Here is a 12,245-nt window from a genome sequence, read left to right on the forward strand (position 1 = left end):
TTCGGCACGCTTCCTACCAGTTGAGTCTGGGTCCTACTGGCTTGTTCAAGAAAGAGGGACTTGATTTCATATGTAACCAAGTGACTGGTAGTTTATGCCAAACGTCATCGTGCCATTGCTAAGATAATAAGTAGCTCCTAAAGTTGTCACTGCGTGGTAAACAGCCCAGTCTTGCCGCACGGGGACTAGTATAGTCGCCTATCTAATCGGATTGTTTGTTACTAGCCATACCCGGGTCTCGGCCATGTCATGTCACTTGATGTACATGTAGCATGATATTGATATGTCAAGGGCTGTCATCGACGTCAGTTATCCCTACCTCAAGGCATGAGGCATGCACCGTGAGGGAAGCAATTAACCCCGATCAGCTGCAGTCAGAGAAAAACGTGACTTGACAGACGGCCACGGAGATAAAGGGAAGCTCAGCTGTTGATTGATACCTCTACAGGTTCACCAATGTGTCAATAATAGTGTGCCTATCGTAAGTTTGAAGCATACTGTACTCCGTAAGTGTCTGCGAAATGATTATTGAGAGTATCTTCTATTGGTCACATGAACTACTATTACGGAGTATGAGGGCAGAATTGATGGTCATCCATTATACCATGAATCAGGTGATACAAGCTTCTTCGTCACACTCAATGGTTGGGGATCATGTCACTAACTAGTAGGTGAGTATTTAACCGACGACAAGCCGCTATTCTTGAAGGGATTGTTTCAAGTCTTTAAAGGCAAAGAAACATGCTCGCATTGTAGAAACACCCAATTACGTGACGCGGTGACGTCCCCTGCATGTTTTGATTAAAGGGCCTCAATCCCATCGTCAGACGAATGGATATCCCCTGTTCATGCTTATCCCCTAGTCCCAAGGTCGTAGCTATCCGCTTCAAGGAGTTGGCCGTTGGATGAGAAGCAGGTTGCATCGTGCGAAGAATTCCGGTCTCTGAGATTGAAATGAGTTCTCGATCATTGGAGATGGTCAAGTTTATTATCTTCGGTCTGGAGTTGTACCGATAGTCGTGATTTCCCGCGCCCGATCCAGCAATTCCGGGGACGCTAACTCACGTTGACGTCTGGGCAAGGTACTTGCTGGCTGGTGAACTGATGCTGGCGTCACAAGTACCCCTGCTCCAACCAACATCCAATCTCCAGCTCCCAAAATATTTCCCCAAACCTTAACTTGCTCCGTACAACAACAGTTGTCAATCACATCACCTCACCTGCAAGAGTTTCTCTTCCCCTTCTTTCCGCTTGTTATGTTTATTTCTCGTGCTATTTCCTCGACTAAATCCCGGAACCTCTCTCCGTCGCCGCGGCGCTGCATTGGTTGACGGCTTGCGAATTGATTTGACTCCGTTGGGCGTCCCCGTGTCTCACCGCAACCAAATGATTGAGCAGCGACCGAAACGAAACGAAACGCTTATCACGACCTCATTGAACGCAGCGAGTCTAATAATACGCGATCCTTGATGACCTCCTCGGAATACGGCTATTAATCCCCTTACGAGTCTGTCCTTACCATACTTAATTTCCAGCTTCGGTCATTCTGCATGTACCACCAGAGTTCTCGATTGATACGCTACCGCCAACGGGACTCCTTCCCATCATTCTTCCGCCCCAACCGCTCGACATAAACCGATCGCTTCGTGTTCCTCGCCGAACGTACACGACCTATACTCGGTCTCCCTCCTCGCGGCGTGGCCAGGCGGCATCAGGCGCGGAGGGATGCAGGCTTTGAAAGGACAAGCCGAGCTTGTGCGCAAGGCGAAGGTATGGCCATTTGGCGAATCCTATTGCGTCCTCAACACACAGCCTAACACGCAATAGCTTGCTCGCTCGTATCAGGAGCTTCTCGAGTACGACTCTCAACCTTCCCAAATGTCGACTTGCTAATGTTTGCTCGTAGCGAATTCGCGAGCCATGACCTCAAATCCGTTGGCAACTACGCTCTTGGGAGACTGATCGGAAAGGGATCTTTCGGGAAAGTCTACCTGGCGTCGCATAAACTGACCAATGGCTCCAAGGTACTTCAAGTCTAGCACATTGCCGGCTTATCCTCGACGATAGCTAACCCGAACAAGGTCGTTCTCAAGTCTGCCAACAAGGGCGACTCGAACCTTGCACGAGAAATTCACCACCACCGACAGTTCATACATCCACATATAGCAAGATTATACGAAGTTATTGTCACTGAAAACATGGTCTGGATGGTACTGGAGTACTGTTCTGGTAACTATTTGCTCGCCTCTTCTTTGGCTAACCTACTGACTTCCACAAGGCGATGAACTCTACAATCACCTACTCGAGCACGGCCCGCTCCCTGTTCCGAAAGTGCAAAAGATTTTTACGCAACTCGTCGGCGCAGTTAGCTACGTTCACAATCAGTCATGTGTCCATCGAGACCTCAAGCTTGAGAACATCCTCTTCGACAAACACGAAAACGTAAAACTGGTCGACTTCGGTTTTACAAGGGAGTACGAGGGGAGGACGAACCATCTACAGACATTTTGCGGCACCATCTGCTATTCTGCGCCCGAGATGCTCAAGGGCGAAAAGTACGCTGGTGAAAAGGTTGATGTTTGGAGTTTAGGCATCATCCTTTATGCGCTGCTTTGTGGTGAACTTCCCTTCGATGACGATGACGATAATGTCACCCGAACCAAGATTCTGAGCGACGATCCCAAGTTTCCCGATAATATGCCCCCAGAGGCCATTCCTTTGATCAAGGCATTACTATCCAAACGGCCATTGTTACGTCCATCGTTGCCCGAGATTCTCTCGAATTCATTCTTGGCGGAGCATGCCCCGACACAGAGAGCCATTCTAGATGTTCAGCAACCGCCCCCCTTCTCGACACCGTTGGAGAAGGATTGCTTACAGAGAATGCGAAGTTCTGGGGTCAACATTGATGGAGTGATTGAAAGCGTCTTGGCACAGAAGTGTGATGCTTTAGCTGGTTGGTGGGCTCTGTTATTGGAAAAGGAACAACGCAAGATGCAGCGCAGGGAGAAAAAGAGAAGAGAAAGAGAGATCGACAGCCGCAGCATTCGACGACTATCCGCGGCATCTAGTCGGCTAGAAAGAATGGCTCCAATCCTGCACGAAGTTGACGAGGCGAACGGCACCGGGCGACACTTGAGACTTGAACCCTCAAACTCCCGGAACAGGGGGAGGAGCGAGCGACGAAGTGCTCATTATGTCGACTATATTGTGACAGACCTTCCACAGCTCCCAGAAGTCGGCAGGGATTCGGGAGGAATGAATGAAGATGGCGATCGTCCTCCACCACCTGTTGACAAAGACTCGATAAGATCCGTATCGACATCTCGCCAGCGCAGGCCTATTCCACCACCTAAGGAGGGTTTGATACGTAGTGCTCGGTCTCGAGGTTCTACCCTTCACCTAGTCACAACTTCAGACGCACTGGCTTCGAATGCTAGTGACGAGCATCATCAGCAGAACGGCCATGAGAGACCACGAAGGAGACCTAGTCAGCCGCTGATATCCCACTGGAAGAATATGACACATTGGCTTGTCGAAAGTGCGACAAGGAGGAGACGTGGCCACGCCAGACGAACCAGCCAGAGCACCCCTGACCTACACAAAAAGGAGGGGAGCACAGCCAGCAGTAAAGATGGAAGTTCGCGGCCACAAACAAGCAAGTATCCTAACGCAACCTCACCAGGAACACAACCAACTGCTTCACTGCCGAAGGGGGTCGTGGCTAACGGCCAGAAGACCTATCAGGCTGGGAGCAGTACCCAGCGAACGGCATCGGGAAGTCTAGCGTCACCAACAATCCCGCCACCTCGGCTCGCGACATCGTACAAACGACAGTCGTTGTCCCCTTCTCCTCTTACGCCTAGATCGACTGTCAGGCGGTCCTCAGCTGGGCTTCGCGGACGAAAGTCAACATCATCCTCGGTATCCTCTGTTCGATCCATCCATCACCACCATCACTCGCATTCCAAGGCGTCGTCTACGAGCTCCGCTGCTTCATTCTCTACTTCGATGTCCAAGACACCACTCCAGCGAGGGCATTCGCCACACCACTCTGTCAAGGTGCTTCCAGCAACACCAACATCACATGCCTTCCCATCCAATATTCGTCTCGTCCGAGCCACTCCGCCGACCCTGAATATGTTCAATGAAGGCATGCCATCCGAAGGTCCCCCACAAGCTCCTGGTTCGCCTAACCCTTTTGCATCAGGGATCATGTTTGCCAAGCGGAAACGCAATTTGTTCAAGGGCCCGACACTAAACAATTTTGGTGGACCCTCTCAGAGCCAACGAAGCAGTGGCTCCGGTTCGCATTCCCGCAGCGCTAGTGCCTCTGGACTGGGACGCCGATCTGGAGAAATCACGATTCAAGAAGAAGACGAGGGGTCAGAAGACGACGACGACGATGTCGAAGAAGTTGACGTTTTTAGCCCAGTAATAGGTGGACCGGGGGAGCGGATTGAGGAGCAGATCTTTGAAGAGAATGAGCCTCAGCCGAGCCTAGAACCAGCGCCGACCATCATTCAAAATAAGTCAGAAGGCCTGCCCACGACCAGTGCGGGCAAGGCGCCTGCGACTTGATGAAAATTCTCCGTTAGAAAGCAGTTCAACGACTTGACGAATAATACTAGACAATTTTCTGGGCGACAGTGGTGGAATCGCTTCGTTACAGGAGCCAAAAGCTCTGCGGTACAATTGCTGTTTGTGTTTATTTTATTCGTCTCTCTGATTCTTCAGCTTTGACATCATTCGTTCAAACATCGAATGGTGCATAGCCCCTTATGGATACCTCTTTTTGTTATATACGATCATGGAACGATAGAGCTTAACAGACTATTATTTATGCGGTTAAAAATCAGCCAGCCTGGCTTGTCTCAGAACTCTTACTAGATCGGGATTTGTCAGCCATTCACTTTGTTTCTTGGCTTGTTAGGTCTTTCTGCAAGACCTATAGCCCTTGCATGGCCTTCGCAGCATGGGCCTCTTGCTAAATAATGTTAAGTATCTAGTTCCTTCGTGCGTTTCGTTGTCTCATCCAAATAACACCTTGCAACAATTGCTCCGTGATACCAAAAATGTGTGAAAAACAGCTGGTTTCCTAAAAGGAATGCGAGTGGCTTCGTCTTCGAGACTTCTTGCTCAGGATCGCATCTCGCTCTTCGCGCAACGTGATCCAAACCCAGAACCATGTCATTGTTTCGATAAAGATGAATGTGAAGAATAGACGGTTCTTTAGCATGTCACCGCCCCAGCCAGCAGGGCGATATGATGGGTTATACGAGCTCGGGTGTGAGAGGTGGCTGCGAGAGGACTTGTCGTACATGGGAGACGATGGGCCAAAAAGAAATATGTAGACGACGAAGCCGAGGGACAGGAACGATCGCAGGGGAGCTGTGTGGCAATTAGCGTCCACCATGAGAAGAAGTCGGGCATAGGATGCCAACCTTGTGTACCCCAGTGGAAGATTAGGCAGACTTCGTCGGGCATGGATAGGGATACCAGATCACTAAAACCGATAAAGACGAGGACCGCGGCGAGGAACGCGAGTGGAGGACTTTGCAGTTCAAATCCTCTGGCTAGAGGCTTTATCATGAGTCGAGTCAGCTTAACCGGCTTCGGAGACGTCGCGACCAGCAGTCATGATGTGAAGGAGACTCACCATTCCCATGCTTTCTCCCAGCATGAAGACAAGCGCTTGCTCATTGATGGAGCTTGGGTTGGTGATGAAGAAGTATGCGAGCGTCAGATGGAAAAGGGAGACAGATGTTATAATCGTTTTGGCAGATATGAGCGCCATCGTTGCGTTTTGCTCCCTCTGGGGATGGTTGTCTCGATGTACTTGGCTCGTCTGTAGGTATCGCGTGCGTCGCAGGATGAAGCTTGCACAAGTCGCAAAAGGAGGGGAAACTGGCGGCAGAAAACGAGGGGCTCAAGAGGCCAAGAAGAAGTGATCTTGCGCTTAAAGGAATGGAAAGCAGAAGACCCAGCTGGAAGGCGTACTAGCACTTGATCAACTTCCAGGTCACGCTGAACAGCTGTTGTGAAAACTAGCAGCCAGGGGTTATGCCATGCGTCACCCGCGCATGATGCCCTGGCTTTCCTGGGCATTTGCGGGCCGCTAATCGCGGCTAGCGAATTGGATCCGATTGCAGGAGGGCTTCGTGGCGTCGCAGGACAGCCATTTGCTGTGGCGGTGATTGTGGCTGAAACTTCAATGCCCTTGTTTGGATTTGACTCCACCTTCTCACTCAAGCTCGAGCTCGAGCTGTGAGCTTTGCTGGTAGGACTCGGACATGCATGCACCATACCGAGCAGTACACACTTTGACCAATTTTAACTAACACATTCGCCCTGCACACCGGGGAAACATACGACTATAAGATCGGGCGTATAATTTTCTGAAATGTCGGAAGCGGGTAGTCCCTTGCTGGATAAGCAACAGCACATCAAATATTGGCAGCGCTGTCATAAAACATACCTCCCTTCCCCTTACACAGCCTACGACTCGACCCGCCTTACTTTCGCTTGCTTCATTATTTCGGCGCTCGACATTCTGTCTGTTCCGCTGACCCATACTGAACGTGGTGCTATCCGTCGGTGGGTTCTCAGTCTGCAGCATCCAGAAGGGGGCTTTTGTGGAAGTTCAACGCACGCATTACCAGGTCAAGAAGCTTACAAGGGCACGGCAAATATTGCAGCCACCTTCTTTGCACTTGTACTGTTGGGCCTGGCAGCCGATGGTGAGGATGAGGCGAGGTCAGCTTTCAGCGGGGTGGACAGAGTACGGTTATTGAAGTGGCTGAACAGGCTTCAGAGACAGGATGGGAGTTTCGGTCAAATTTTATGGGACGGAGAGATTGTGGGTGGCAGAGACATGAGACACAGCTATCTGGCGAGCTGTATTCGATGGATGCTGAGAGGAGATGTTAGGGAACACGATGAGGCCTGGGTGAAGGATTTGAACGTTGATGAAATGATTGCTCACATAAAGAGAGGCCAAGTACGTTATGCTTGCTTGAGCGATGCCATCTCACTAACACTTATTAGACATATGACGGTGGAGTGGCAGAATCGTCGCAGCACGAATCCCATGGTATGGTCTCTTGACTCGTTGCTTGCTCGCATAACTCACCTCTCTAGCTGGCTATGCATACTGCGCGATAGGTGCGCTGTCACTCTTAGACAGACCACTAGACTCGACATCGCCGCATCCTCCCGAGGAGGCGCTGAAACGGGGCGTTCCGAATCGTGAGGGACTTCTACACTTCCTCGCCTCTCGGCCTTTCGCCTACCTCACCAAGGAAGAGGAAGAAGATGAAGTTGAGGAAAACTTCCTCGAGTCAAAGGCTGGCGAGATCGATCTCGGTCACATCGGATTCAACGGTCGATGGAACAAGAAGGCCGATACGTGCTACTGTTGGTGGGTTGGCGGTACGCTTGCAGTAAGTTTCCCATGCCTCCTTGCACAGAGCACAGCTCTTACACGTCTCATAGATGCTAGGGAATTCTAACATCATCAACGTCATTCCTTCACGACGATATCTCCTTGATATCACACAACATCGCATTGGCGGGTTCTCCAAGTCCGTAGGAGGGCCTCCAGATATGTACCACTCGTACCTCGGTTTGGCTGCATTGGCGACCATGGGCGACAATGATCTAAAAGAATTCGACGTGGGCCTATGCTGCAGTCAAGAGACGACCAGAAAAATACAAAAGGCAAGGGAGGGACTAATAGAGAGCACGAGAGGGAATCGGAAAGCCTGGTGTGACGATGGCTTCTGGTAGATCTCGTATCGAACAGCGCCTATAGCATTGACTATATATAATGCAATTCACTGCTTCAATCGGCAAGCAGAATAGAGATTGCGAGTTTTCGTAGGCAAGACTTTGGTGCACCCTGTTTCCATGTCGCTTGATTACCCATTCCGAAATGTAAGTGCTTGTTAGGGATAAGTTTGTTACCCCTTTGGCTACCGAGATCATCCTTGACCGGTTGCTGCGTAACTAAACCTATTCCCAAACTCAAATTTCGATACCAGCTTCATTGCAGTCTTACGGAACCTGGACATCAGCGCCTTTAAATATGAAGTTCCTGTTGGTGGAAATAATCTCTATATGCAGTTCAATAATAAGTTGGCTTTAGGGTAAGCGATTTATGAATATGACATCATGAGACAATGAAACAGCATCCAGACCTAAGGTATATAAATTAGGTAGGTACACAACGATACCTTTGTTGGTCTTCTTCTATCTGTTGTTGCGATACTGAATATGGCTCGATCTGCAACTCAATTCCTATAACTTGGTTCACCAAATGGCATTTGGATTCGGACTTTGTAAACTTTCCTTTGGCTACTGTTTTGAACGGGTTGCCGATCATCACTAACCGCTTTAGGAACCGTTCGGCCCCGCCTTAGCTTTGTCGGATTGAATCATCTAAACCATCCCGCGATTTCCAATACTCCCATCGCTCCCCCCAAACGACGCCGCCATGTCCTCTTCACCAAAAGACACAGCCGAGACCACTGAGCCTCCGAAATCGAGCGACGCCGATACACAACCTTGGAACGAAGACAAACGACGAAAGTTCGAAACGTCAGCGAGCCCACCACCCGTAAACGACCGGGACACTAACGAGGCGTAGGAAATCCAAGAGCGAGTTCTACGATCCGTGTCAAGAGGCTGCACAAAGAAGCTATAGATGCTTGTTCAGGAACGGAGGCGATAAGAATATGTGTGGAGAGTATTTCCAGTATGTTGCTTGGGATCGAGCAACCGGGGCAAGGTGTTGACAATTGACCAGGGCATATCGCGACTGCAAACAAGCATGGGTAGGTTATACGATGTTACAGCTGAAGAGGATATTCAATACTCATCGTTCACGCAGACTGATAAACGGAAAAAGGAAGGCCGCGGCTGGTTCTGATGGGGTCATTCGCTCTCGACAGCCTGCGTTGACCTGCTGGATCCAGCCTGGCTGAGCATCTTGACTGACGACAGAGGCACCATTGTAACATTAAGGGGAGTTCATATACTGTACAATACGGAAGCGCGGTGTAACATTCTGTTATCTTTATCAAACGAAAAGTCTGATCTCACTTCGGTGCAAGCGTCTTTGAGAAAACCCCAATCCACCTCGGCTGACAGGCTGTAACTCTCATTTTGGTCACAGGATTGTCACCAATTGATAAGGCATTGACTTTCTGATCTACATCTCTATATCTCGAGGTATCTCAAACTTCTACCGTTATTCTACACCGATGGGAGCACAGCTACTGTTGAGATCCAAAGACGTCCCAATCACTGTTTGCCAGGTTTCACGACTTACGTGCACAGGCTGAATGCGTGTGTTCTGAGATTGTTCAAGTACAAACAGAGCTGTCATCATATGGTAGGTAGGTGGATGATGGCTTTGTCGTTGGGGAACGAAGGACAAAGAGCTGCACAAAATGCATGGTTGGTCAATTCAAGGACTGCATCAACACTCAATGTACGAAAAAGTCTGCCCCGTCATTCTATCAGAATCACCCCAACTTGACAGTTGTCAGTCGTGTGGTCGCGAGATTTGTCGAAGGCGGATCCCTAGAGCATACAGACCCGTTGCACTATCCAAACGGGCGTCGGGCTCGTACTGAAACCGAGCCTCATCGGCGCACTTGTTCAGCCTTGTGGCGTGCCAGGTTGAGCACTCTTCAAACACCTGCTTACCCAAAGCCACTCCAACATCAGCTGTCAATCGGATTGGATCCAACATTCTGCCACTTCTAAGCGAGTATACCTTCCAAGAATCGAGGGTGAGCGCAATCGTCAACGCGCATGCTGTTCCCAGTGTCGCAAGTCCAGACATGAGAATACACGGAACGAATGTCATTGCGTATTCATCGATGTTGGACTGCACTTGATATCTCTCAGCCCTTACGGCTTGGTCGTTGTCAAGGAGTACTTGACGGGCCTCTATTTCGTACCATAGGAAAGCATCAGCAAGGGTTTCTAGGCCCCAGCTCTGTCGACTTCCTTCAGTCGCCACTCCCAGTGCCGCTCGAAGCAAGTGTCCACCGAGCCCGGGCGGTCTCCCATCACGCCCATCGTCAAAGGTACTGAGACTTGACGTCAAGCTAAGCACCGGCATATCGTGCCCTGTGTCAGGCTTCTCGTCCACCAGAGTGTTCTCGATCATCGACCAGTCACTCCCGTTCACTTTAATATCAGCCCATCCAGTGGATCTGTTTAAACGGCATGTTAAGCCTGAAAATCTTAGGCTGTAGTTTGTTTGTCGACCGTCAGGCTGCTCAGTAATGGGGAAACCTTTGGTAAAAGGTATCAAGCTACCCCACCGCTCTGTAGTAACCACTGGGACATCATCGTTCTCGGAATCCATAACCCCGATCCAAAGAGCGGTCTCATTGAAGGCAATGAGCGGGTATGCGATTCCTGGGTTTGTGGCTTTAGCTGCATCTAGTGCCGTCTTTGATACAGCAGATTCGTTGGTGCCGAACGTTGCTTCGTATGTGGTTGACTCTGAACCGAGGACTGAGGCTGTTTCTTCAAGGGCAAATCTGAGGAGCGGGTTCCGTTTGTCTGGCACTATCATTAATACACTTTTAAGATGGGAGGGACCGCAAAGCATTTTCAGTCGATAGACTGGCACGTGAAATAGTTGCATAACGGCAGGAGAAAGCGATGAACGTGATTGATCCGAGACATTGACGCTCACGAGTCCTGTTGTAGATGACTCAAGCATCCCTTGCGGTAGGCGTGAAAGCCTATCTTGAAGTCTTGCTGAAACTTGTTGCTGGATAGACTGGTCGTCCAGGGGTATTGGACGTGAGCCTCCGGGCAGCACCGAATGTGTATCATACAGATATTCAAGCACCTGCGTAGATGTATCCACTCCGGCCTGTTGATATGCCACAGAATTTCCAAGCAATGAGAAACTCAAAGCTGAGAGAACGGCGATCATTCCCAGACAGATCACACGAGGCCTTCTTGAACGGACGAAAGTCCAGAACTTGAGTGGGCTAAAGGACCCCCAGTCTGTGCTGGCAACTTCGACGAGGACCTTCATGCTCACAGCGGAGTTTCTTCCGCTGTGCTCATTGACTGCAGAAAGGCGAGCAAACTTAAACATATGCCAATTGGCGACCGCGACCACGGCTGGCGCCACGAGAATGGAGAAGGCCGCGTCAATTAGCTTGGCTTCTGTAGACGAGAGCTTGCCTCCAACAATGACGGCTGCTATGTAGCTTTTGTCTGTCTTGACTTGGATATATGCGATGAGCCAGCAACTACAGATGAGAGAAGCTGAGCCGATGAACGCAATTATTATGAGGGAGTATAGGACATGTTTTTTTTGAGAGGACAGTCCGCGTGTACTGATGCGGCTTCTTCTGTAATCTCATGCTTTGGACTTGGTGCTAGCAGTCCATCATTGTCCGACTGAGCGCCGTGTTGAGTATCTTCCGGCTTGGGGGTTCCAGTTGAAGCGGTGTCAACAGATTCAGGGTCGTCTTCCTCTGTCACTACACTGAGAGGGGATACTGGTCGGTTGGTCATCTCAAAGGACTCAGTTTCTGGCTGGGTTCCCATGTTCATTGGGTAAGAAGAAAAAAGCGCCTTGCTCCTCGTCCGAAAGGAACGAGTACTGCCAATGCGTTTATACGTCTCTATATATGAGAAACTTTTCGTTCGAGCCGCATTTTAGCACCAACCACAAAATGAGGCTCGCAGATGGGTTGTACCATCAAGGCTGAAGCGGTTTGACTATGCTTGTGTGTCCCGAGAGCATGACTGAGGTGGGCAAGATTCTTCCACATGATCGCACAAGTGTCTCTGATGACCTATTCCGTATAATCAGTGATACGGGTGAAACCGGGCGATGACAAATGATACTCGGCAGAACCGTTGTGGCCAAGGGCTCCTTCGAGCATCGCCTCATTGTTGTGACTTGATAGCATGCGGTAGTGATGCCTAGGCTCGGCCGTCGATGTGATTATTCCGCCATCATCCCCTCGGTCGCCGATACACCCCTTCCTGAACTGCCTTGAAGTCCTATAAATGGTAACGGAGTTTCCGAAATTGTGATGGCACGTCCAATTCAGGAGGTATTTTGCATGGTTCCGAGGCTGCTGAGCAAGAGCCAGATCTCAAGTGATTTGGGTATGATGAAAGACTCAGTCGTCGGAAAAAGAGGCGCATCTTTTCTGCTTTTCCCTCTCCTTCTTGGATCGTTGTTCTGTGTATTC

General features: G+C 50.0%; 5 protein-coding genes; 3 read left to right on the plus strand and 2 right to left on the minus strand.

Moving 5' to 3' along the window:
• Positions 1–1,725: 1,725 nt before the first annotated feature.
• Positions 1,726–4,581, plus strand: FFUJ_05314 (related to ser/thr protein kinases; the record flags this gene model as incomplete). XM_023571295.1 has 5 exons in its annotated part: positions 1,726–1,770; positions 1,828–1,856; positions 1,907–2,024; positions 2,082–2,229; positions 2,279–4,581. The coding sequence occupies 5 exons, from the start codon at positions 1,726–1,728 to the stop codon at positions 4,579–4,581; spliced, it is 2,643 nt and encodes an 880-aa protein (XP_023425626.1).
• A 517-nt stretch (positions 4,582–5,098) lies between these two features.
• FFUJ_05313 (uncharacterized protein) lies at positions 5,099–5,797 on the minus strand (the record flags this gene model as incomplete). XM_023571297.1 has 3 exons in its annotated part: positions 5,099–5,391; positions 5,445–5,583; positions 5,660–5,797. 3 exons carry the CDS (start codon positions 5,795–5,797, stop codon positions 5,099–5,101), a joined length of 570 nt encoding a protein of 189 aa, XP_023425627.1.
• Positions 5,798–6,403: 606 nt separating this feature from the next.
• FFUJ_05312 (related to geranylgeranyltransferase beta subunit) lies at positions 6,404–7,788 on the plus strand (the record flags this gene model as incomplete). XM_023571298.1 has 4 exons in its annotated part: positions 6,404–7,000; positions 7,048–7,093; positions 7,141–7,442; positions 7,495–7,788. 4 exons carry the CDS (start codon positions 6,404–6,406, stop codon positions 7,786–7,788), a joined length of 1,239 nt encoding a protein of 412 aa, XP_023425628.1.
• A 706-nt stretch (positions 7,789–8,494) lies between these two features.
• Positions 8,495–8,929, plus strand: FFUJ_05311 (probable Cytochrome c oxidase-assembly factor COX23, mitochondrial; the record flags this gene model as incomplete). XM_023571299.1 has 4 exons in its annotated part: positions 8,495–8,598; positions 8,648–8,755; positions 8,807–8,834; positions 8,891–8,929. The coding sequence occupies 4 exons, from the start codon at positions 8,495–8,497 to the stop codon at positions 8,927–8,929; spliced, it is 279 nt and encodes a 92-aa protein (XP_023425629.1).
• A 618-nt stretch (positions 8,930–9,547) lies between these two features.
• Positions 9,548–11,589, minus strand: FFUJ_05310 (uncharacterized protein; the record flags this gene model as incomplete). XM_023571300.1 has 2 exons in its annotated part: positions 9,548–11,288; positions 11,345–11,589. 2 exons carry the CDS (start codon positions 11,587–11,589, stop codon positions 9,548–9,550), a joined length of 1,986 nt encoding a protein of 661 aa, XP_023425630.1.
• Between the last annotated feature and the right edge of the window lie 656 nt (positions 11,590–12,245).

The sequence above is a fragment of the Fusarium fujikuroi genome, chromosome FFUJ_chr02 (genome assembly GCF_900079805.1).
Source record: "Fusarium fujikuroi IMI 58289 draft genome, chromosome FFUJ_chr02".
Classification (NCBI taxonomy): Eukaryota; Fungi; Ascomycota; class Sordariomycetes; order Hypocreales; family Nectriaceae; genus Fusarium; species Fusarium fujikuroi.